Source organism: Prunus avium, chromosome 1 (assembly GCF_965620075.1).
Source record: "Prunus avium chromosome 1, drPruAviu1.hap1.1, whole genome shotgun sequence".
In the NCBI taxonomy this organism is placed as follows: Eukaryota; Viridiplantae; Streptophyta; class Magnoliopsida; order Rosales; family Rosaceae; genus Prunus; species Prunus avium.
The window spans coordinates 59551579-59577625 of record NC_142284.1 but is presented as its reverse complement, the minus strand read 5'-3'; the positions used below and the strand labels follow the sequence as shown (position 1 = coordinate 59577625).

Sequence of the window (26047 nt, the reverse complement as noted above, 5' to 3'; positions counted from 1 at the left end):
ACAATTAAATTTAATGATGATCAGTAAAATAGAGTTGGTGGTAGGGTCCGCTACTAATAATACTTATTTATTAATAATAAAATTTAAAAAATGTGGAAAAAGACCCTGTAGACCCCGAGACGCTGAAGACTTTGGTGATACCACACCACCACCATGTGGGTCCCAGGTGCAGCATTCCAAGAGCAAGGAGGAGGAGAGTGCGGGGCCGGGTCCCACCAGCATGTGGGTCCTACGGAGTCAGAGAAGGAGGCGCAGTCAGAGTGGGTCCCACTGACACTCCTCACCGTCCTTCCTTCCCTCCTCCAGCTGCCTATCACATCATCCTCCTGTCTCTGTCTCACTGTCCCCCTCTCCCTCGTCCTTCTCCCTCTGTAAAACAAAACAAACCAATATTATTTTCTTTATTATTATTTTTTCTCATTTTCTGTTTTATAATTTATTTATTTATTTTTGTATTTTTATAATTCCTATGCTATGTTATGCTAGTGAGTGTTACGTTTTGGGTCTACGTCAGCTTCTCTCTCACTCTTTTGGGGGAGAGAAAAGGGGAGGATCCGTTTGGTTGGTCCAACTTTTTGTAGCTTCTTCAACTCACAAGCTCTAGAGAGAGAAAGAGAGAGAGAGCTTTGAGGGTCTCTCTGCTTGTCTTGCTTTGTATGCTCTGTCAAACCCTAATACTGATTCCTCCGTCACCAACACCACCATGAGATTCGTCTTACAGGTCCGTTTCTTCCTTAATTCTTCACCCTTTATTTGTTTTTCTTTCATTTCTTTCTGTGTTTGAGCTTTGTTGTAGAATTTTCTGTTTGGAGGTATTGGTTGGTTTAACGTTTTTCTGGGTCTCTGTTCATTTCTGGGTCTGCAATATTTCAGCTCCATTTGGGTTTTTCTGCTGATTTTCCTGTCTTCACATGTTGTCTTTGTTTGATTGCTTATAAATTGCGAAGTGATTAGTAAACCATGGAAATAATATTCTAGTGGTTTTTTTAGGCAAGGTTTATTTTCATGGAGTCAAGCCATTTGTTGTCAGGGTTGAAAACTTGAGCTCATATTCCTACATTTTTTTGTTTTCACTAACCAGATTGGATTTTTAAACTGTTCCACAAAAACCAAAAGGGTGGGTGAGAATTCAGGGTCCTACTAAATTAAATTGTGTTTACTTGGATTTGGATAGTACAGAGTTTCATAATTTTGCTCTTTAAAATTTTGGTGACTTCCGGGCATTATGCTACTTTCCATGACAGCTTGATTAAGAGACTTTATACATTTCTCTGCAACCAAATTGAGCTTCTATGATTGGGATGAGGGAAATGCTTTTCTTTTGTGCTTCTTTCACTTTGAATTTTATTATCTCGTACAACCGAAGTGGCTTGACAATTCAATGTTTTTCTATTTTCTTTCGTTCCAATGAATTTTCTATGGAATGAGGTAGATAGTTGTGCAGCAGATAATTCGTAGGTCCAGTGTGACTTAAATGTATATTAAATGTTTCTGTCTAGTGGACTATAATGTTTCTAAACCATCTTACTCTTTGAGAGATAGCCTTCTTATTCTTTTGCATTGGGAAAACTATTCATCCTTAATATATTGAGATTACAAATTCATGAGGAGCTTAATTCTTGCAGGAGATCCAACTGCCTGTAGCTGGATATTTTGGTTATTAAAACTGAACTTTCCTGTTTGATGACCAATAGGCCTTCAAATATTTTTGAGTGGGATGGATGCCTATAATGTAGCAACAAGAATCATGAACTTCTAAGCATTCGGTTGGCCACTTATCATCCTTAAATTTGTGTTGGCTTTTTCACTCAAGGCATCCTGTAGATTTTGGTAAATTGAACTTTGTAAGGCATTCCGTTGATATTCTGCGTGGGTGTTAATGTCACTGAATACTGTTTAGGAGGTAATCATCAGAAACCAGTGGACTACCATATTCTGAGAGGAAGTAAAATGGAAGACAATGTTGGGCACCTCGGTTGTCCTGAAGGGCAAAGTCTTTCAGGGAAGGAAAAGAGCTTATCCGATGTTCTTGGGACATTAAGTGATGCAAATGTGGGATTAGAGAAGCATATACATAAATCTGACCACGAAATTGATGGATGTAAAAGTGAAAAACTTGCTGAAGGAGAAAGGATTGGTCGTGTCTCTTCAACTGATTGTACAAAGGATAATGACTATAATTTGAAGCAACAGTCTTGTGTGAATAGTGCATCCAGTGCTGTACCTCTATGGATTTCCCCCGCAAAGTCCAACATTGAAGTTTCTGCACTTTTTCTGGAGGGAAACGCTTCTACAAAGAAAAGTTCCATGAGCAGTGATGGTTGCTTGGACAGTGTACAACCCATTGAAACTAATCAGTTGGAAGATAGGAAAATTAATGGATATCCACTAAAAATTGGTGAAAGTGAATTGAAGGCTGCAGTTCAGACATCCTTACATGATAAGCAATGTAAATCTGAGTCTTCTTCTTCCAACTCCACGCAACTCATTCTTCAAGCTTGTTCTAGTGACAGTTGTCAGGAAATGTCAGTTGATAACAAGTCATGTAAGAATGTCAAACTTAGTGCCATAGACACTTCCACTTGTACTGACTTTAATATTGGAGAGACTGCATTTAGAAGTTTAGTACTGGATACTACCAACTTGTCATCTGGAAAACAGTGCAATGTGATTAAACATTCAGAGCCTATTCACAACATCAGAACAAGGACTAGTGACAAGGTGCCGGATTTAACTTCGGATGATAATTGTGGGACTGTGGAGAATATTAATCAGTTCAAATCTGATCTGCCTAAGAAGAAAGGTGCAGAGATTTATAATCCTGATAGAGCAGAAACTCCCTATGACCTGGATGATGCACTGGATGTGGCTTGGAGAGTTGCAAAAGAAGTAGAGCAGGAGGCTGAGGCTTCTGGAAGCTCCTCTTCTATGGAAGTGAGAAATAGTGATATGGTTCATCTCAGCTATGCTGATTCGGCAGACTCTGATAAAGAAGGATGCTTGACAGAAGCTGGATCCGTACAGCAGCAGTGCAATGAACAAGATAAGTCTGATAGTTTCTCTTCCGCTAAAGAGGCTGTGGATCTAAAACTGTTGACAAAAAAGGAACAGTTTTGTTTGGAGGAGGCGAAAGAGCCATTGCATGACATGGTTCTGGGAATTAATGACGGCTGTCAGAAACAGGAGCCATCTATGAGACCTGAAGGTTCTGGTGACCAAACTTGTCATGTTTTTGGAATTGATCTTAATGAAGATGTCCTGGAAAATGCAGTAGAACACACTGAGAAGTCAGTCAAAGAAGCTGCATCTATCTGTGAAAATGTGTCGAAGCCAATACCCATGGTCGCCAAATCAGGAATATGCTTACCTGTGCCACAATTTCAAAGCGCAGGGGAACTGAGCGGTTGGAGAGGTTCATCCGCCACTAGCGCTTTTCGACGTACTTCTTTTTCTGAGAGTTGCAGTAGAAATAAGGCATTGTCCACTAATGATACTATTGGCAGCTCAAACTATTCACATGTTAAAGGGATTGACCTCAATGTTGCTGCTGGTGTTGATTTTGATGTTGAGTTGCTGCCAAAGAAATCTATCCCAGCACTGTCAAGTAATTATACAACAGAGTCTTCTGTGGAAGTGAGTTCCAGACAAGCAAGAATGTTTGATATTGATCTCAACTGTGTCAGTGAAAATGATGAAAACTGCCATCAATTGTCTCCACCAGCTTCATTATCAAGTCATTCTGTTAGGGATTTTGATTTAAACGACAACCCAATTTCTGCAGATGCATGCATTGATCCTTACTGGCCCTGTGAAGGCACCCGGGCAAATGGTGGTTTTGATGATCCAGCAATTTCTTCTGTGGAAAATTCAAGACAATCAGACTGTAAAAGTTTCAGGTCGTCCTGTTCTCCGCATTTGAGTTCAATGGAGGGATTTAGTCATAGTCATCATGCTAAACCCTTTCTAGTAGCTGCTACCAATATGCTTCCCTCAAACGAACAAATGCAGAGGATAGTTACCCTGCAACACAAGTCAAGCTTTACCCAATCATACCCTCATGCCTTCCTCTATAATAATGGTTTCTACTTTGACCCAAACAACAGCATATCCTCAACAGTTTACCCACCCCCTGCCCTGCCATACATGACAGATCCCCATGCAACCACTGTAATCCCACAAATTCTCGGTTCTGGTACTCTTTCTATGTTTTCTGGGGCCCCACATCTTATGGAGGTTCCTCATGGATCCAGCCCCAGCGACTTTGCTTTCATAAGGCCAACTTTTGATCTAAATGCTGGTGCAAATTGTCCGGAGAGTGGAAGCAGAGGAACCAGTGCTAGACAACTCTGCATTCCTTTAAGTAACTCAACAATGGAAGAACAAATGAAATCTTTCCAGCAAGTTGCATTGACAGCTACTCCCATGAAGAGAAGGGAACCAGACGGGGGATGGGACTCTCATCAGCTCTGCCTTAGACAGGCTGCTTCTTGGCGTTAGGTTTACAGAGTTGTCATCATCTAATTAGAGTTTGCAAAGAAATTGAACTTTTGATTCGCTACCGGAATTCAATTGTTTAACGTGACTGCGGTAGCCAGCGGGGTTTAAAAGGCCAACTTGGCTGCAACAGATATAAGTTGATTTTACATGCTTTTATTTACTATTCTTTGCCATATCTAGCCTCTATGCATACCTAGTTCTCCAAAGGGCCTCTGTATACTTTACATATTTTATTTAATGAATGTAAATAACTTAGTACTTGCTTATTTTGACAAATATGGTTTTTGTTGTGGATTTGCTGCTAGTTTACTATACATTTCGAATTTCAATTAATTTTTGACTTGTAGGTTCTTTCTTAGGTTCTTATAAAATAGTTAAGCCTTGCTGCAGAAGTTGATTCTGCTCTAATACAGTCTCTGGAAATTGGACTTGTGGTTCTATCTAACCCTGAACTTAGTTGAGTCCCAGTTCATTTTTTCACTTGGCATGAAAATGCAATTTCAAATAGAGAGATCTAATATAGGTCAAATATCTGGCCCAATGAACATGGAGGAAATTAAGGTACTTGCCAAATAGCTTGACTTCGACTTCTTAAAAATGTTTTTATTTTTTATTTAATTACAGTTGAGAAAATTCATTAGTTAGAATAAGAGATTATATCCAAATTTGAAGCAAGAGCAGAAAAGTATAGAAAACTCTTCTTCTACTTAACGTTAACTCCTCATGTTCTAATGTAAGATGGGAATCTATGTATTCTTCTTTTTTGTGAGGCAAATATATAAGATTACATTGTGTTATATGGACTACAAGAATAGTAAGACGAACTCCTAATTACACTCAAATAGGTCAACTATACAAATTAGGTAACAAATTTCTACTTATAATTATATACAATTCGTGATCACACTCCTCCTCTAGTTGGTGTGAAGTTATATCGCAATGGCGGAGCTAGAATCTGTATATTGAGGGGGTCAATAGCTGAAAAGATGCTCCTCAAGGCACAATGATAAAGTTTGCTCTGTTGATGGGAGTAAACATCTACCTAGACTATGTTCTAGTTTTATTTTTTTGACTAAATGATATTCTAAAAAATACGTAACGTAAGAAGAGGGAGATCAAACTCAGATGTAGGAGACAGATACGTTGTCTTTATCAACTCACCTAACCCACAATTACTACACCGTTAAATTTCTAGGAATGTGGTGTGATATGGTGTTAGCAATACAAAAAGTAAAGAATAAACATGCATGGGTCAGGAAGTAGAGGGTGGTCCTATTTTCTCACATGCATTGTCTTTCGCAGGTTCTATAATCTCAGCAAGACAAACCATATGAGAACACAAGGCAACTATTCTTTTTGTGTGCCATATAAACTTTTTAAAACCTCAAGGGTCAAATTGTTATCAGTATAAAAATATAGAAGAAGAAAAAGTACAATATTTGCAAGTTGTCATTGTGTCGCATGTGATTTGTCTTCTGTTATTTTTTCTTTAATAAGAAAGAGATAACACAATCCATCTGTCTTAATTAATTTTAGGGGTTTTTTTATTTTTTATTTTTTGTGATCTTCTAGCCATTAAGTTAACTCATCCATTTTTCTACTTTAATTTAAACTACAAAAAGAGGGATTCGAATTCGGGTGCAGAGTAGGGAGCATTTCCACTTTAGCCAACTTGGTATCATTTCAGCAATATTAACTGAAGTTGAATCAAATATATGACTTAACATGGTTACTAAAGTTATATATTATGACTAACCACTTTATAATCCTCTAGTAATGCTGACCATTTTGACATAACCTCGAATATTTAATTATTTTTTAAATATATATAAAAATAACTTCGGACATTCAAAAATTGTATTGTTTGAACATTTGGTTAGAGTCATTTTCTCCTTTTAACTATGGCTAGCTGTCACAAAACTAAATTTAATAACTGATAAATTAGCCTTGGAGAGTTGCTCTTAAACAACAAATTTCTCAGGTCAAAATTGGTGCCTAACACTAAAAAAAACAAAAAACAAACTAGAGGTCAATTTCTAAATTTTGTCAAAGTTGACTGTCAAAGATGTATTAGTCATAGAGAAAACTTAATCCCGACAATATCAACACCTTATCTCTTTTAATCCCCACAAAATGAAAAGCATAGACAGTAAATTAACATCGGCTAAGAGTACTTGAGGGCAGGAGAAGCAGTGCCGACTAAAATATCATCACTTCACTTGCACTTTCACTTGCTGATCCTAAAGATTAACAATCACTGAAAAATTTGAAAGCGACCCTCAAACATGAAGTGCCCTGTGACGCACCCCCACAGCATATTCTTTTACAAACTTCTAAAGTTGTGAATGGATCATCATGCATATCCAAATTGTTTATGCTTCCACTGCACTCTCACTCATACATTCCCAATCATTGAGAAGTTCCCGATATTTTACGTATGAACTATAGATTCAAACAACAACTCACACTTAAATCTAAACAAAAAGATATTTACTTGATCATCAGTTTTATGGTCTTGCATTAGAGCTATCATTATTGTGTTGTGCTAAAGGATGCGTATGGGGGTGGGGGCACGAAATTGGTTATGCCTATATGAGTGCGAAATGAATTCGTATAGTTAGTGACGGAACCAAGAATTTTCTTCATGAGGGCAAAGATGAAGTCGCGCATCACTTTGTCTGGTGACCTCCATACCTTGATGGAGTCTCTTTAAAGCCTTTTGGAAACATTTTGCAACATTTGCAATCATATTCAAGAGAAAATCAATGGAAACATTAGGTAAGTTCATGTGTAACAATAATTGAAAGTACATGAAAATAAATATAAAAAATAAAAGTAAATTGTCTATTTTCTTAAAATGCCTAACTTTTTACTTATTTTTCTCCATTGAATTAAGATTACGTAATGTATTTTGCATGTCTAGGTTTCAACGCCATAGCAAGGTGTCCATCCATAGATTGTTTTTAGATACCAGATGGGCAAGGCACCGCTTTGAAAATGTTGATGGACTTTTGGACATATTTCTTTAGAAAAAAGTCCTTAAAGTGACACAACCAAACAAACATATCCGAATAAAGGAAAAAGAAAGCGAGCAAGGCCTTCTCCACGATGTGTTCTTTTACCCCCTCATGCAATTTTCTTTTTAGGCTGGGCATATGCACACAGTCCTTAGCTCTTAAGCTAGCTAGACTGCTTAAATTTTGAAGCAAATGTAGCTTGCATGAATGTAATTCGTTTGTTAATATTACTCTCTTTAGTTTTCCTTATTTTTTTCACTTCAAAATGTCCTGAAATTCTTTTATACGCGTATATACATATGTGTGCAATTGGAGAGAATAATTGTAAGTCTTTTAATAAATTAAAGAGAAATGTTAGCTACCTTTCTTTTTATACTGTGTGTAAATTTTTATGCCTTTTTCTTTCTTCTTTCTATCTCGCAATGTGAACTTATTATCTGGACCGTTCATTTTTATTGTCATTTTTTCGTGAACAGCACTGTGAAAAGAAAAAAAAAAGACCTAAATTGACAATAATATCATTTGATTAAAATTGTGATAATTTTAAGTGTTCAATTGAAAAGAAAATTAAAATAAATTACAAAAAAAAAAAAAAGAAGACAAAAGAGATAATAAAAGTACCAACTCCAACCAAGGTGGTTGGTGTGAGTGGTTCGGCACTCTCATTCCTTAAGAGAGGTCAGGGGTTCGATCCCTGCTCTTGTACGGAGTCACCACTTTGGCCAACACTTTACCCCTTACGGGCCGACCCGGTGTGAGTGGGGATTAGTTTGGGTTGTGGTTAAGGTTTAAAGGTGCCACTCATAGTTGGGGCCCATCCAGAACTACCTCATTGTTAAGACAAAAAAAAAAAAAAAGTACCAACTCCAATTACGAAACTACATTGCCAAGTGAGTCAGAAAGTAAAATGACTTTTATGTGCTTACGCACACTTCAGATGAGAGAAAGAGAGCGGTTCAAAAAGTTTAAAGGAGAGGGCAATCTAGTCATTTTACAACAGTCTTTTACGATTATGTCGATTGCAGGCTCTGCTTTAGCGAACCATAAAAGCTGCGAGTGTGACGACGATATCAACTATAAAAGAATATCCCGTGGTAGAATTAATCACATCCATAAGTTCCACGACCCATCTGTTGTTTTTTTAGTTTTTGTGTGCACATTTTAAAACAAAACTTCGAATCTCAATGACTTTTTTTTTGGCAAGGATAATACTCGAAGGATGACATGCGAATGATTGAAATACGAATAAAACCTATGTGAGAGGTTTGTTGTACCCTCGTCTCGCATAATGGAGGTGAATAAAACTTATGTGAGATACGTCCGTTTATTAAGTGTATTGCTCTAGACAGTAAACAGGTTGGGTAGCACCGACACGGTCCGTATGACACTTCTACTTATGAAATCCAGGTGCAAATACAATAACGCTTCCAAAATGTCTTTTTCGTTCGTCACTAGTAGTGATTACCGAAATTTTCTTTTTTACATTCAATTGTATACAATTATATGTCTATTTTTATCACCACATATATAGATCGGAGACAAAAACTTCATTTACTGGGTATTAGTATTACACGTCTATTTCTCTATATGTCCTTTTCTGTTTACCTTCATTTACTGCAAGCAAAATATTTAATTTGCCTGCAACTGGCAGACACCACTAGATGCATCAATTTCTCTACACCTCACCTTTTGTCAGCCATCAGCACATTACCAAATTGATTTATTTATAATGACCAAGTTCTGACAGTCAAACTGGCACTAGAAGCTGGTTTTTTTTCGTCCTACATATGAGAAGCAACACACACAATTCAAAGATTTGGGCTTTGCTCAAAAAGCAAAACTCACAAATGTGTATATTTTATGCAACAACAAACCAGTAAAGCAATTCTGCTGAGTCGGCTCATCACCGTCTCATCTAAATACCAAGCCAAACCTTTCTTTTTTTCTTTTTATTTTATATTTATTTATTTGGGTAAATTAAATAATAAATAGATTGTTTCAAAGGACCTCTCTACTTTTTCTAGGCAAAAGGAGAATTATGATATTGCTGACCTTTTTAGCCAAAGACTTGACAACAATCCATCCACAGTTTGAAATTAATAATGCATCTGCCTAATTCCTTGACAGGGAGAGATCCAATTAAAAAGGATACAATACTTTGCTTTTGGAAAAAGTGTGTATGTTTCATCAATGAAGTGATCGCTTTCACTTCCCTCTAAGAATTATCTTAGCATTCTTCTCCTCCACCTAAACATTATCTCCATCAAACCCATCTCTGTCAAAAGCAAAGGGATCCACATGTACCACCCCCTGAATCAATGAGCTTTACCTATGCAAGTGAAACACCGAAACGACGTCGTTTAGTGAACAGTAAATAAGTTGTACACAGACATCATCAATAAGTAAACAAGAAAATGTTTTGTTGTGAAACCGTCTAACAACATAAGATCGATACGTAGATGTTTAGTTGACATGCCGTCTGCGAACATCAGATACTTCTGTCGACAGACGAAATTTAAACCATCGATCAAGTTGATATTCTTGTTAAAATGTGCGGTCCAAATTTACAGTATGACTCTGCATCAATATACAGCATTATTAGGCTTATAATTGAAGAGATGAGGACAGCATTATAATAGCTCTCCTCCCTGTTTCTCTCATAAAAGCTCAAATATATGTACCCACTAGAATCTTTATCAATCAAAGGCCATATGATCCAAGGGGGCCACCTCACACCACCAAACGACCCTCCTTTCTAACATTTGTTTCTGTCTTCATACTCCAAAATGAATATCTCATCACCACCACCGCCTACTCTTCTCCCCACCTCTCTTTCTCTCTCCCCCCTCTCTCTCCTACCACCATTTCTGTCTTCTTCTTCTTCTTCTTCACTGCTATTCACAACCCAACTCTCACTTTCCCTTCCATTTTAGACCATAAAATTCTTCTGTCACCTCTTAGCTCTCAGCTCTCAGGGTCCAATTAGTTATCAACGGCCATGAACAAGCTGGTTGTTGAAGTTCATGATGCAAGTGACCTCATGCCCAAAGATGGTGATGGGTTTGCAAGTCCCTTTGTGGAAGTAGACTTTGAGGGGGAGAGACAGAGGACCCAAACCAAGCCCAAAGACCTCAACCCTCAGTGGAATGAGAAGCTGGTTTTCAACATCAACAACCCAAGAGAGCTTCCAGGCAAGACCATTGATGTGTTTGTTTACAATGACAGAAAAAGTGGTCACCACAAGAACTTCCTCGGCAGAGTCAGAATCTCAGGCGTCTCTGTTCCCTTCTCTGAGCCTGAAGCCACAATCCAGCGCTACCCTCTTGACAAACGAGGCCTCTTCTCCAATGTCAAAGGTGATATTGCTCTCAGAATCTATGCAGTTCAAGATGACCATTATGCCCCTCCTCCCCAGCATGAGGATGGCTCTGGTAATGTTGAGTTTACTAGCTCTGGAAATGCAGAGCCTCCTCCTCCGGTTCCTCCTCCTCTGCAGGAAATCAATACCAACAGGGTTGATGAGGAAATTAGGCGTGAACATTTTGGGGATGAGAAGATGAAGAAGAAGAAGAGCAAGGAAAAGGAAGTGAGGACCTTCCACTCCATTGGCACTGGGGCAGGTGGTGGTGGTCCTCCTCCTCCTCCTTCAATGGCTTATCCTCCTCCAATGTCTTCTGGGTTTGGATTTGAGACCCACCATATGAAGGAGAAGGCACCCACTGTCGAAACCAGGACAGATTTCGCGCGAGCGGGTCCTGCCACGGTTATGCATATGCAGCAGGCTCCGAGGCAGAACCCTGAGTTCGCGCTGGTGGAGACTAGTCCACCACTCGCGGCGCGGCTGAGGTACAGAGGCATTGGAGGGGACAAGACCTCAAGCACATATGATCTGGTGGAGCAGATGCATTACTTGTATGTGAGTGTGGTGAAAGCTAGAGATCTTCCAACCATGGATGTCTCAGGCAGCCTTGACCCTTATGTGGAGGTGAAGCTTGGGAACTACAGAGGGGTCACCAAGCATTTGGAGAAGAACCAAAACCCGGTGTGGATGCAAATTTTCGCTTTCTCCAAGGAGAGGGTGCAGTCCAATCTGCTAGAAGTGACTGTGAAAGACAAGGATATTGGCAAGGATGATTTTGTGGGGAGGGTTCATTTTGACCTCTCTGAAGTCCCTCTTCGGGTGCCGCCGGATAGCCCTTTGGCTCCTCAGTGGTATAGGTTGGAGGACAAGAAGGGAGACAAAGTTAGAGGAGAGGTTATGCTTGCGGTTTGGATTGGGACGCAGGCTGATGAGGCTTTTCCTGAGGCTTGGCATTCTGATGCCCATGACATTAGCCATATGAATCTTGCCACCACAAGATCAAAGGTTTACTTCTCCCCTAAGCTATATTACCTTAGAATTCAAGTTCTAGAAGCTCAGGATCTTGTCCCTTCCGAGCGAAACCGGCCTCCGGAAACATATGTGAAGATACAGCTAGGTAATCAGCTGAGAGTGACAAGGCCTTCCCAAGTGCGTACTATTAACCCAATGTGGAATGACGAGCTCATGTTTGTGGCATCCGAGCCTTTTGAAGATTACATAATTATATCAGTTGATGACAAAGTTGGTCCCGGAAAGGAAGAGATATTGGGAAGGCTGATCCTTTCAGTTAGAGACCTCCCGCATAGAATTGACACTCATAAGCTTCCCGAGCCTCGGTGGTTCAATCTCCAGAGGCATTTCGCTAGTGTGGAAGAGGAAAGTGAGAGGAAGAAAGAGAAGTTCTCGAGCAAGATTCATCTTCGCCTCTGTTTAGACGCCGGTTATCATGTTCTTGATGAGTCCACGCACTTCAGCAGCGATCTTCAGCCTTCCTCCAAGCATTTGAGGAAGTCAGGCGTTGGAATTCTTGAGCTTGGCATTCTGAGTGCCAAAAATCTGCTGCCTATGAAGGGCAAGGAGGGCAGGACCACTGATGCGTATTGTGTGGCAAGGTATGGGAACAAATGGGTTCGAACTAGAACACTTCTTGACACTCTGACACCTCGCTGGAATGAGCAGTATACTTGGGAGGTTTATGATCCATACACTGTCATCACCATTGGTGTTTTCGACAATTGCCATGTCAACGGAAGCAGAGAAGACGCGAGAGATCAGAGGATTGGGAAGGTGAGAATTCGGTTATCAACATTGGAAACTGATCGGATTTATACACATTACTATCCCCTTTTGATTCTCACACCCTCTGGTTTAAAGAAGAATGGGGAACTTCAACTGGCTTTGAGGTTCACTTGCACAGCTTGGGTTAATATGGTAGCTCAATATGGAAAGCCATTGCTTCCAAAGATGCATTATATCCAACCTATACCTGTCAGGTACACGGATTGGCTCCGCCACCAGGCAATGCAGATTGTGTCGGCAAGGTTAGCCCGAGCAGAGCCACCGCTCAGGCGCGAGATTGTTGAGTACATGTTAGATGTAGACTACCATATGTTTAGTCTGAGGAGAAGCAAAGCCAACTTCCAACGCATAATGTCGGTTCTTAGCGGAGTCACGAATGTCTGCAGATGGTTTAATGACATCTGCAACTGGAGAAACCCAATCACGACATGCCTTGTTCATATCTTGTTTGTGATACTAGTTTGCTACCCAGAGCTAATCCTGCCCACAATTTTCCTCTACCTCTTTGTGATTGGTATATGGAACTATAGGTTCAGGCCAAGGCACCCACCTCACATGGATGCTCGGATTTCACAGGCAGAGTTTGCGCACCTGGATGAATTGGATGAGGAATTTGACAGCTTCCCTACAAGTCGACCCGCTGACATTGTGAGGATGAGGTACGACAGGTTGCGTAGTGTCGCGGGTAGAGTGCAGACCGTTGTCGGAGATTTGGCAACCCAAGGGGAAAGAGCTCAGGCAATACTAAGCTGGAGGGACCCGAGGGCTACAGCAATCTTCATCATCTTCTCGTTGATCTGGGCTGTTTTCATATACATTACTCCATTCCAGGTTGTGGCAGTGCTGGTTGGGCTCTACTTGCTTCGGCATCCACGATTCAGGAGCAAGATGCCTTCTGCACCTGTCAATTTCTTCAAGAGGTTGCCATCCAAGTCAGATATGCTACTATGAGATTGAAGCTATTACCCGCAGCTCATTATCTTTATTATTTTTGTAACGGCAGCTTATTACTTATTCACCTCATTCTTGTGAAGAAAAAGGTTATTCAGTAAATAAACCCAGCAAATAATAGCAGGAAAGACCATGGTGGGATAATGTATTTTTTTCACTTTTCTTGAATATGTACATCCAGTTTGTCAATATCCCATATGTAGAGTCATTCTTTATCTCTACTCCCCGAATGAGAGATTGATCAAATTGCTGAGGCATAGTAGGAAGTCATGCCAACTATAGTAAAAGTGGTCAGTTTCAATCAGTTTCAGTTACAAAAAAATAGATCCAAGTTTCAAGTTTCAACAGCCGTACTATGTCCAATATTACAAACATACCGAAAATATTCTATTTTTTGAACAGACAAACAAGCTCATGGCATTTTTCTATGAAAAATCCTTGACAAAAATGGATTAGTACAACTAGAATTCTCTAATTAGATGACAGAATCCTAAATCCAAGATGTAATAGTAGAGTTACAATTGTCAGGAAGCTCACAAGCATCCCGCCTAGAAGAGCCCGATCAACAACACCCCATTCACCCAAGCTTCCTTGGGTCTGCTCTTGCTTTTTCTGGGATCCCAAGGCTATTTCATTCTCCACAGGTTTCTCAACATGGTTTTTTCGCTTCCTCAGTAGCCATCCAATCAGATTTCTGCTGTTCCTGTCTTCCAGCTGAACGTCATTCTTTGTTTCAGCACACTTTTCCGACTGTCCTCCACAGCTTTCTGGTCCACAACAACAATTTTTCGACTTTGTTGAACATGCACTAGTCTCATAATGGTTCAAACCAGAGAAATTTTTTTCCTGCTTAGGCCTTTCATTTCCTGAAACTGTATCATTTATATGAGGAATAGTCTCAATCACTTCTCCGAAAACTGACCACCTTCCAACAGATGTGATCTTCACAATAGCTGAAGTCCCCAACATACTTTCTGGAGCAGCTACAAGCACCTGCACATATCCCTTGGTATGGCCAACCTTGGGCAAAGAAAGAACAGATAATTGTAAACATCACTTGATTTCAATTGATTGAATAATTGTCCAAAACCCCACAGAACTTTTGGCTAGAAGGTCATCTTGGTTGGCTGTAACACCAAAAAAACAAACCGCCATTTTGGTGTTACTAGACCAAAATATCATTGGCAACAAAATTGAAATAGCAACTACGTCAACACCATTATTAGTTCTATCATGATCTACCCAAAACTATTTATTATCAAATGTTGAGTTGATAAAATATAACTATATAAAATTTGTTCAACTCAATTGTTATGAAATATTGATCCAGCGATTGAAACCTTCATTATTAAACACCAAACTGGATTACAATTTTCTTCAATAATATGCATGCAAATTGCAATTAAGCCACAACTTGAGTTGTTTCATTGAATCAAAAAAGAAAAAAGAACTTAATTCAAAACAAAAACTAGCATGACTCCAGATATCTGCTTAATTATTATGATGTTTCAATTAATAAACAATACAGAAGAAGCCAGCCCCTAATCTGCAATGCTGACAAATGTAGCTATCTCAGGTAGGAGATTATTTGAGCACATTTGTACAGCGGATTGCTCACTCAATTTTTCCATACATTAACTAGCTGACATGGATGATAAAGAACTACTTAAACTTACCAAGTGAATTCCATCAGTGGCAACTTCAGTTATCCATATTCTTTCCACCCTGCCCTCCATCCCAACATATGGTGTGAAAGCTTCAAAAACAGAAGTCAAGTCACGACTCCTTCTCTTCACTACAGTACTGGGGACCTTTTTCATCCTTGCAGCAGGTGTTCCTGAATATAGAAACAAGATAAAACACAAAACAGATTATTACAAATTTATGTAATTGCTAAAACTGTTAAATATGAACTTGGGGGGAACAAATTCACATACCTGGTCGAGGATAGAACTGTGAAATATGAACTTGAGGGAACTTGTACAGCTTAATAAGGCTAAGAGTTTGAGTAAAATCTTCATCCGTTTCACCTGAGAAGTCAGGAAATAAGCCTAAACTCCTCAAGTAATATTCTTTGGACTGCTCAATGCATATAATAAAGTAATCAAATCCCCCAAGTTACCTCAAAAGTACCCATCACCACTGCAAATAAAACTGATACTCCAAGAATATGTTATACATACATTGTTAATGCTCTTCCTAGAAAGCTAAGTTTTACCACATGGAAATATATCAGTTACTCACTGATACAGTAAATTTTTTAAAAAAGAATTTACAAACTTAACGTCATTATGTATGATGTTAAACCACCTTAAATTGCCTTTACTTAAAGAAGAAAATGGGGAGCAATTCCTCTATAAGGAAAAATGCTAACCAAGTAGGAGAAGATATGGAATTTTTAAATTTGCAATTAAGATCGTAATATTTACTTCAATAAAATAAACAAACAATCATTATTTTCCCCCAAGCATATCCACATATTATCAGTTTAGCGAGAGCACATCTGGAACTCTTTAAAAAATAAATAATCAAATCAGGTAGTGTTGAAGCCAAGCATACTGGGAAAAATATCTATATACAATACCATGTGTAGGGAGGTACGTAGTAAGAAGGCTTCTTAGTGTCTAATTATTTAAACCATTCCAAACAACTTTGTCTACCTCCAGGAATCACTTGTACCCCATTCATGCTAAGTTTATCCCTCAACATTTCCAAGTCAATCTTAGTGCTTCCTTTTGGAGTGCTATAGTATCACAATCTTAAATTGGAACTTCTTACCATGTTAGCCAAATTTTTAACATATATTGCATGAGAAGTTTAGCATGGGAATTAAAAAACAACCTCAGAGATATGTTACATCAGTACTGATCAACACAGAATCTGGAGGTCAAAAATTTGAATCATTGTGAAAAATTAAAAGAACAAGAGCAATGATATCAGAATCAAGTTAAACACTACCAGGAAATCCACATATTATATCAGTTGCAATCTGCATCCCTGGCACAAGCTCAGTTAGGATATCTACCACAGTCTTGAACTCGCTTACAGTATATTCCCGATTCATTGCCTGAAACAATAAGGATATTTAGTTTAACAAAGTGACCATAATGTAATGGGAAGTCTAGTTATGTACACTTGAGAAACACTACATTTATAATTAAATCTCAGGGAGAAGAAAGTAAAAGGATAAATCAACAACCGCTATAATAAATTGTGCCAATCTATGGAGAAAGAAACATGAAAAGCATTTTAGCACTTACAGTTAAGACAGCATCACTTCCAGATTGGACTGGTACATGTAGAAATGAGTATACACATGGATGTCGCAAAACTTCTGCTATTTCTTTCAAGTGCTCCAGAATGAAAGGAGGATTTGTCATCCCAATTCGAAGCATTGTGCTTGCATCTGAAGGGAGTTCTGCAACAATTGCATTCAATAAAATTGGTAGATTGGCACCAATGTCACGACCTGCAAACATCAGGTTAGCCACCATTATTGTTCAACTAAACACTGGCATGAGCAACATCTTAACTTTTTTTGTTTCTTTTTAAATATTACATCATTTTCTGTGTCCTGTCTGAAATTATTTCTCCTGCAACATCCAACGAACAATAATACTAAAAGTAGGAAGATATCGGGATACAGGAACATGATACACTTGTGTATTTTGTTTTTTTTGTTTTTCTGTTCAAATAGGAACTCACATGTTTAACATAGCTCTCAACCAACTAGAACCACATTACCATTTTGAGCAATAAAGCTCAAAACAAGATATGGTTTACATAGTTTGATCATTACCTCAAGCTTCCAAGGATTATATCACATGAATGTATAATATACCAAAACCAAGTACCATCAAGAACTCTATTGAGACCAAATTTCTCCAGATAACAAGTACGTTCACATTCTCAACTAAATGAAGACAAGACATTATAACAATAAATTACCATAAGCTCCAGTATCCTCACTGCTCAACCATATTTCTTTGACTCCGTCAGCTATCACAGATTTTACACGTCCCACCTGCAGTGCTAAAATTCTTATTAAATTGAAATCTGATATAAATAAATAAGGAAAACCAATATCACAAAACTTACAAGGCCATCAACAGTATAACTCCCTAAATGACCACGAGCATGCTTAGTCTTGCAGTAAGTGCAAGCACCTAAACAACCAACGTTAATAGGGAGAATCTCAACAAACTTGTTTTTCCTCACCTGTGGAAAAAATTAAGAGCAAATACTTCATCTCCAGACTAGTTGACAATATAAGGTGGAAACAGAAACATAATTTTGCAGGAGTGAAGAAAACCAAAAAAATGTGTTAGAATGGGTAACATTCCAAGAAAACTAAATCGAAAACAAATAAAATGCAAACACCAAATTGCAGATCTAGAAGACAAACCTTAGGGAGGTCAAGCGCTGGCAATGTCTTACGGCTCAAAAGGCGCACCTCATGACCTTTCAAAGTCTCTTCAACAATTTCAACCACACGGTCAATTTGCTGGACTCCTACAATGCTGACACCTTCTAGCTCTTTTATATCTCGACTTCCTTGCGGCACACACCCAGCCACCACCAGGGGCTTTTTTGCACCTTTACCTTTTGCTATCAGAGTATCCATGGCAGATTGACTTGGAGATTTGACTGTGCATCTACATAAAGTAATAAACTCTATACATTGAGAATTATGAGTTGACAGATAATAACAATTATCGTAGGTAAACATGTGCATAGAGAGATCTTAAAATAAAAATGACAAATTTCAAAAATAGTGTAAACAAAATGGGGTCAGCTTGAAAGAGAGAACTTCAGCATTAAAAGACAAGCATGGATGCACACAATTTCTGAGGAATACAGATAGGAGCAATGTTGCAATACATCAAGCACAGTAGTTCGTTAAAAAAATTATATTGCTATTAATTACTACACAAAAGCACTAAGAGACTTGGGACGAAAGCTTTTGGCAGAAAGATTCTAAAGTGCGGGAACAGTCGCAATGACAATTGTTGCAGAAGTGAGTATAATGGACATTCCATTCCAGAATACAGCCACTCCCATGAAGAATTTGAACACTGTGACTCCAAAACCTAAAATCTTAGTAATAATATATGACGTACTGTTTTCCCTTAAACATATTATTAACAGTTGCAAATGTTGTGAAAATAAATTGATTTTAAGTAGCTCCTAGGTTCAAATGCTAAAACTTATTAACTCTTGAATTAGTTTTGATAATATACATGCAAAGCAGAGTGACATACCAGTTTAAATACCATAGGACCAATATCCCATGATGTGTTAGTGCACAATGTCATAGAACAAAATTGCAGAGAGCGACGGTGAGAAATGGTTGGATGACCAATAGTAATAACTATATTCTATTTGGTGGCAGATGCAACCTAATAGTTAAGAAAATTAAAAAAAACCATTTGAAAAATGCGAGATGAGAAAGGGGCTTAGGTATTTTAGAAAGAAAATGTAAAGGCCAGCCAATATAACCGGCCAATTAAAAGCGCTCAATTGGGGTCCTCTTTTATAGGACATGGAGATATATTTATTAATGTTGAAGTGGTAAAGCTTACATTAACGCTAGACATGCAGTCCACCAAAAAAATAAATCCACAAGATGTCAAGAGTAATTGTATTCATACCACAAAGTCACCAACTATACTTCCCGTCATTTTTTGTAAAGCCTAAAACCCAAATTTTACCCTCCGAATCAAATTTAAAAAGAAAAAGAAGAAAATAGTTTTGGGTGCTCCTCCCTCCCCTCTCCTGCTGTACCCTGCCAGTGACTTACCCTCCCCTCGACATCCCCACTCTCTTCCCTCTCCCCTGCAACCCCACCCCCAGCACCTCTCCTCCCTCTCTCTTTCTCTCTCTCACCCACCAAAAGAGGAGCCCAGCTCTCTCTCTTTCTCCCTTTCTCTTTTCTTTATCTCCCTCCTACACCGGCCACAAGAGGAGGCCACCCTGCAAACATCATCATTGAGAAATCTACTCACTTGAAACCTTGTAATCCACTCTATCTGCCTCTTATGAGACCGCTTAAAGTCAACTTTGGTAAAGAAAACCCCAGTTTGTTGTTCGTCACTTAATTTTATTGATTGTTAGAAATGACAATATTTCCTCATAACACGATCTATGCAAGCTACTTTCTTGTACAAGACAGGACACCATTCTTTTAACAGGGTAGGGAAGCAGTCAATTCAAGCTGATGACTTGTGCCTAAGTAAGTTTCACATGTCCACATTATCGCAAGTTTTTCTTTTAGCCTTCTTAGGTGCTTAAGTAAATTTGACTACCTTGACAGTAATCATCAGAAGCAAGAAAAGGATTCGTTTGGGAAAGAACAAAAAGAATAGATGACTTAAATACAAAGAATTTAAAACAGGTGTACTAAAGTTCAAAAATATTACTATACCACAAACTATATCCTTTATGTTCCAATGACTGAAGGAGCACTAAATTATTCCCTTGACATTGATTTTCAAATAAAAATTAAGACATTGTTTTCAGTGTAAGACATGACCAAATCCACTGAACAAATGATACCAATAAAAGGATCCTCACGTATTTATGAGCCACAGGTCTGCCTCCTCAGGATTGTCACTTAATGGATAACCGAAAGCTGAAAGTTGGCCAGCCATATATTCACTGTCACTCTGACATAAAGACAAAGTGCAAGGAAAACAAATACAAACATGAGAAACTTTACTCATTCAATCCCTGATAAATTTAACCAAAAAAAAAGAAATATATGCCGGTGACAGAACTAAATCTCATGCTTATATAACATTAAGGTCAAGCAAAATGGAATGGTGAACTAACAGCTGGAGTTTACATGATGTTTAAATTCATCAACAACCTCCCTAAAACTGGGAAGTTCCCAGTAGATGATCTATTTTATAGATGGGAGAAAAAAAAAACAGTACGATCAGAAAATTCATCAACAACCACTCCACGCAATACGATCAGAAAGGATGCAAAATCCAAATTAAATAAGAATAAAAAACATTACTACCAAATAAATCCTACTTATAAGTTATAACCACAATAATAACCTTAAAATTTGATATCATAGATCTATTTGAAATAGGTGGATGATAGAGGATAATCAGCAAATAACTAAAACCTTAGATACAGATCTAAGAAAACTTCAAACAAGAAACCAACCAAATTAGATGCACCTTTATTGCCTGGAGATCTACAAAAGCAGTTCAGCCATTGGCTTAACGCCCCCACTCCCCTTCTCTGGTGGCATCCTACATTTCTTAAGGAAAGGAATTTTCAAATATTAAGAAGACTTACCCTGTTCTCATCATCAACTACTCTACTACCTTGCTATAAACCCAAAGGTTCCACCCAAGCTAATGGTCATTGATTTAAGAAGATAGCCTAATATTACTCTTAAATTGTGATGTTTTCTAACCTTTTGAAACCCCTTCCAGAAACTTTTTATATATAAAATAATGCTGTCAGTTATTCATTTTCATAATAAGAGTATGAAAAATTCCTAACAGCCCAACTTTGTCTCCCATCATTTGTTTCCCAACCTATTTGGCACTTGCTGCACACACTGTATCATTGGAGTAGAAAATGAACCATGTTATATAACTCACTTGGACATTGCCATCTTAGTTGGGGAACAAAAGTTGGCAAGTGTAGCATTTCCCTAAAAACCTAGCAGTCTTCTATTTCCATGCGGCTTGAAGAGCAGTAGGACAGGAGAAAGATTAAGACTTATTCTTGGAAAGGAGCCCACAATGATTTATTTTTCTGGTTCCATTATTCTTTCCAAGAACCACAGAAACCTCTGAATCTGTCTTCTCAAGACAGCTGCTTGAATTAATCATTTGAACCCCTCTTACCACATCATATTCTCCAAAACTTGCAAACTTAACAAAAAATGAAACTCCCCCGATAATTATTGAAGGAAAAACTAAAATTATTTATTCAAATTGTGGAGGAAATCTGAAGTTTTCCTGGTAAAGTATGAGGTTACACTAAATAAAGTGCAAAAACTGGTAGGGCATCTAAACAGTTGGTCATGGGTAACATTAACTACAGAAAAATAATGGGGCAATAATAGAACCCTGAAAACGTACCTGGTTGTGTGAGCACCCAAATGTCTTGATATATATAGTCTGCATAAAGAAAAAAAAAACAGAAGTTAGCGGAAGAAAATCATCACTGGAGAGGGAAAGAGAGATAGAGAGAAAGACCTGAGTTCCAGGGATTTTGGGGGAGAGAGGAGCAAGGGGGTCTTGGATTTGAGATTGCTTATTGCTATTGCCATTGGGATTGGGTTTGTTCTTGTTCTTGTTCTTCTTTGGGTTCAATCCGACGGCTGTTATGGGCAAACGAAAACCCGGAGGAGCTCCACCTCCGCTCCCAACTAGCAAATCCTCTATGTCCTCCATTTCCTTAACTAACCTACACGCACTGCAAAACAACGACTCGCGATGGTTGGAGCTTCAAGTTCAAACACACAGACGACGGACAGAGTGAAGGGGTTATGTAACAGCTTAATTTCTAGAATTCTGGAAATAGCCCCCAATTTTGCACTTTTTAAGATTTTTGGCCCAATTTTGCACTTTTTAATAACACACTGGGACCCGATTATCTTTTTCTTTTTTTTTAATTTAATTTTTTCCCTTTAAGAACATATATGATGTAATGAGCCCAAATTGTCTAACCATTCTTCGCTTTACTCTCTTTCTAGCAGTCGTGAGCTTGGGTATGAAATTTACTCTCTTTCTAGCAGGTTTTACCATACTGTGTGTAGCTAGCAGGTTTTACCATACTGTGTTAATTTTTTGGCACTGCCTCACTGTCATAATAATCAGTATTGTCGTTTTGAGATGCATTGAGAATGAATTTGGTTGATCTTTCAGTCAAGTTAATAGGACCACAATCATAACTTGAACAAAACAGATAAGTCTATCTGACAGGGATAACCTGTAGATTCAGCAGTGGAAAAGGCTTTCCTCTACCAGTTTAGTAGAACCTTATAAAATTTCCAGATTCCCTTTCTAAAATCTGTTAGTTTTCACCCTGACTCTATTGAGTTAATTCCCGAATCCCTGTCCCTTGGTCAATGGCTCAGGTTTTGGTGGTAACCATCCATTTAGGATTCTAAAAGGCCCAAGGTTCAATTGTTTCCAAGCAAAGAACATAAAGATTGACAAGTTTCCATAACGTTTTCTAATGTTCTTACACATGCGTGTACCATTTCTGCAGGCAAATCTGAGCAACGCTCTCTTGGAAGGTGCACTTTCCACAGGCAACACATCTTTCAAAGGATCAAACATTACGAGTGCAGGTAATAAATTTGCTCAATCATGATATTTTTGATAGCCTTGACTTAGCCCTTATCATTAGGAACTTCATCTCAAGGTGTGCTTGAATCCATGGGAGTTGTGTTTAGTACTACTAAAATGAGAGTGTCCACTATTATTTGGGTTAAATTGGGAAATTTGTTATATACCTTGGTGGTTGTTTATACCTTTTGCTTGACTTACAAGCTGTTTTTAGATTGTTTTGTTTATCTGATTAGCTGTGTAACTTAGGATGGTGTTGGTTTTCATGCAAACTGACTAAAAAAATGGGTTTAGATTTTCGTATAAAACAAATGACAAATATAAAAAAAGCAATGCAAACTAATACAAGAAGGCATTCAAGTTAAAAACTTCACTTAGGAAATGATTTTATATCATTTTGTAAAATGAGTCTTTTAGAGGTATGGGTATATGCTCACATTCACCTACCTTTACATTACTTTCTTCGTTTGCTAATTATACTTTTTTACCTAAAAAAGGAGCAAGCAGCTGAAAGAAGAACAATGAAAACATTGAACAGAGAAAATCATTTTGCTTGCTCCTTTGTATTTGATTATTATTATACAAACCAAAACAATGACGACTACAACCTCGACATGCTCAAGGTTGAACTTTGCAATTTATGTATTATATTTTGTTTTGTAATTAATTAATCATTTGTATTAATAACCAATCTTTTGTATTAATAATCGATGTACCCTTATTTGATTTATATAAGTTCATTTTCAACGTATGAGTTAATGCCTTAACTTCAATAATCGATGTACCCTTATTTGATTTATATAAGAAGTTCATTTTCAACGTATGAGTTAATGCCTTAACCTCAATTTTTATGTAAAGGTTTAAAAAAGACTAGCCACGCGCTTCCGCGCGTGCGAGAGGCTTTTTTAATCACGCGCGCTATGCGCGACTTACAAAGTTTCGTAAATATTTTTTCGCAATTGTATTTATATAGATGTCCGTTTCAACAGTTTTATATTTTAATCTCGCGCGTGTGATAAATCGTCGTGTTAAGAGTTTTCTTTTATCGCCCGTATTTTTCTAGACGTCCATCTTAGCAGTTTCTATTTTTTCTTTTATAGTGTGTAAACTGTTAAGATGGACGTCTAGAAAAATACGGGCGATAAAAGAAAACTCTTAACACGACGATTTATCACACGCGCGAGATTAAAATATAAAACTGTTGAAACGGACATCTATATAAATACAATTGCGAAAAAATATTTACGAAACTTTGTAAGTCGCGCATAGCGCGCGTGATTAAAAAAGCCTCTCGCACGCGCGGAAGCGCGTGCAGGGAGGCTAGTATGATGTAAAGTAAAATGAACTCTTGTGCTGTCAAGAGAAACGATATATACGTAATAGATTTTAGGGCTAACATCATTTTGCCCCCGAAGGTTTGGGGTCATTCTTGAAATGGGCCACGGAGTTTTAATTTTGTCAATTTACGCCCTAACTTTTTAAAATTCGACCAATTTACACATTCCGTCAGTTCGACCGTTTTCTGTTACGTGATGACGTGGCAAACGTGGGTCCCCTTTCTCTCTGTTTTCTCTGACATGATAAATATTTAAAAAAAAAAAATTAAAAAAATACTCTCTCCACCTCTTTCTCTCTCATCCCCTCTCTCTCAACACTCAACTACCAAATAATCAATAGAGTTTTTTTTTTTATATTTTAAAAAAAACACTCTGTTCTTCTATCTCTGTACACGACCATGCCCACCTCCCTATCCCCCATATCCTCACAGTCCATCACCGGCCACCCATCCAACCCACCGCCCCTACCACTCCTTTCTCCTTCATCCCAACCAAACCCCCTTCCCCCCCCCCCCCTCAATATCCCGACCAAACCCCCTTCTCCCTCATCCCGATTTCTAACCAAACCCCCATTCTCCCCACCCCCTTCTCCAGATCCCCTTCTCCCTCATATCCTCAAAGTTCATCACCGGCCATACACCCACCCCCATTCTCCCCACTACCTCCCCAATATCCCAACCAAACCCCCCATACCAACCCATTTCTCCCTCATTCTCCTAACCCCCTTCTCCATCATCCCGACCAAACCACCCCTTCTCCTTCATCTTGACCAAACCCCCCAACCCTTTCCCCCTCATCCTGCCCCCTTTCTCCAAACCCCTCAACCCCTTCCCTTATCCCGCCCCCTTTCTCCCTCATCTCGACTAAAACCACCCACTTCTCCCTCATCCTAACCAAACGCCCCTCTTTTCCTTTCTCCCTCATCCCGACCAAAACCAGGTTCCCAGAGATTCGCAGACGACTTGAGAATCCCTCCCATTAGCTTCTTGTTGAGGCCAAAAAAATCAAGGGTTGGGCCCAAATAAATTCTCGGCCCAGTGCGACACCTTATTAAGAAGAAACCCAATTCAGAGTATGCGGAATTCGTCATGCACGCTTTCACGAGCCACGGTCACGTGCCATGCCAAATAAATATGCAATTTATCATGCTAGGAATTAAAATGAGCCTACAAAAGGCATTGGCTCTACAAGCTCTTGCTAATTATTTTGTCAAGCATTATGTCTCTTTCAAAGACGACAAAATTCAAGCACGCCAAGCGACATGCCATGCCAAGCGGAAGATCATTATTTTATACCTAGCCACGCTGCAAGCTTAAGTGGGCCCAAGCCACGCAAATGCTCGGGGCTTGCTGAGTGGGTTGTGGTATGGATGGTAACAAGCTTTCATAAGGCCCATTGATGAGTCGAGAAATGGAAGTTTTGGGTTTCTTGGGAGCCCAAAACTCAAGCCCATTTCTTGAGCCCAAATATGTGGGTAAGCATAAAAGAGAGAGAAAAGGAAGCCCAATACTCTAGAAAAATTAGCCCTTCACCTTAATAAAGTAGCCCATCACTTTAGGAAATTAGCCCATCCCCTTAATGGGCTAACCCATCACCTTAGAATGGCCCAAGTAACCAAGGAAAATATCTGCCATCTCTCCAGCACTTAGCTGGAAACAAAACCAACGACAAAACCAAAGCTACCCATGTGAGTGGACTGCTGGGAGCCTCCAGCACATGGCCAAAGACAAATCCCAACACAAGCCATCCAAAAAACCAAAG

The 26047-nt window shown here is 38.7% G+C and overlaps 3 protein-coding genes across 3 annotated transcripts; 2 read left to right on the top strand and 1 right to left on the bottom strand.

Annotated features, from left to right (window-relative positions):
- The first annotated feature begins 516 nt into the window (after positions 1–516).
- Positions 517–4791, top strand: LOC110767058 (uncharacterized). The gene is made up of 2 exons (XM_088247065.1): positions 517–721; positions 1626–4791. Exon 2 carries the CDS (start codon positions 1951–1953, stop codon positions 4495–4497), a length of 2547 nt encoding a protein of 848 aa, XP_088103191.1. The 5' UTR covers positions 517–721; positions 1626–1950; the 3' UTR covers positions 4498–4791.
- A 5369-nt stretch (positions 4792–10160) lies between these two features.
- LOC110767064 (C2 calcium/lipid-binding plant phosphoribosyltransferase family protein) lies at positions 10161–13841 on the top strand. Its single transcript, XM_021970495.2, has one exon. The coding sequence runs from the start codon at positions 10513–10515 to the stop codon at positions 13624–13626; it is 3114 nt and encodes a 1037-aa protein (XP_021826187.1). The 5' UTR covers positions 10161–10512; the 3' UTR covers positions 13627–13841.
- On the bottom strand, positions 10469–22141 carry LOC110767065 (Methylthiotransferase). Its single transcript, XM_021970498.2, has 11 exons — positions 21852–22141; positions 21735–21773; positions 20200–20291; positions 18032–18281; positions 17725–17844; positions 17575–17650; positions 16887–17095; positions 16585–16693; positions 15564–15656; positions 15303–15463; positions 10469–14646 (listed from the first exon to the last, which is right to left on the bottom strand). Exons 1-11 carry the CDS (start codon positions 22047–22049, stop codon positions 14098–14100), a joined length of 1896 nt encoding a protein of 631 aa, XP_021826190.1. The 5' UTR covers positions 22050–22141; the 3' UTR covers positions 10469–14097.
- Positions 22142–26047: the final 3906 nt, after the last annotated feature.

Bases quoted from the DNA above. Each gene is read 5' to 3' on its own strand.
- LOC110767065 (XM_021970498.2), bottom strand. From the start codon at position 22,049: ATGGAGGACATAGAGGATTTGCTAGTTGGGAGCGGAGGTGGAGCTCCT. The intron at 20,292-21,734 runs GTACGTTTTCAG...TCTTTATGTCAG, and splicing joins TTGGGTGCTCACACAACCAG to AGTGACAGTGAATATATGGC. The intron at 14,647-15,302 runs GTAAGTTTAAGT...TCTTTGCCCAAG, and splicing joins CCACTGATGGAATTCACTTG to GTTGGCCATACCAAGGGATA.
- LOC110767064 (XM_021970495.2), top strand. From the start codon at position 10,513: ATGAACAAGCTGGTTGTTGAAGTTCATGATGCAAGTGACCTCATGCCC.
- LOC110767058 (XM_088247065.1), top strand. From the start codon at position 1,951: ATGGAAGACAATGTTGGGCACCTCGGTTGTCCTGAAGGGCAAAGTCTT.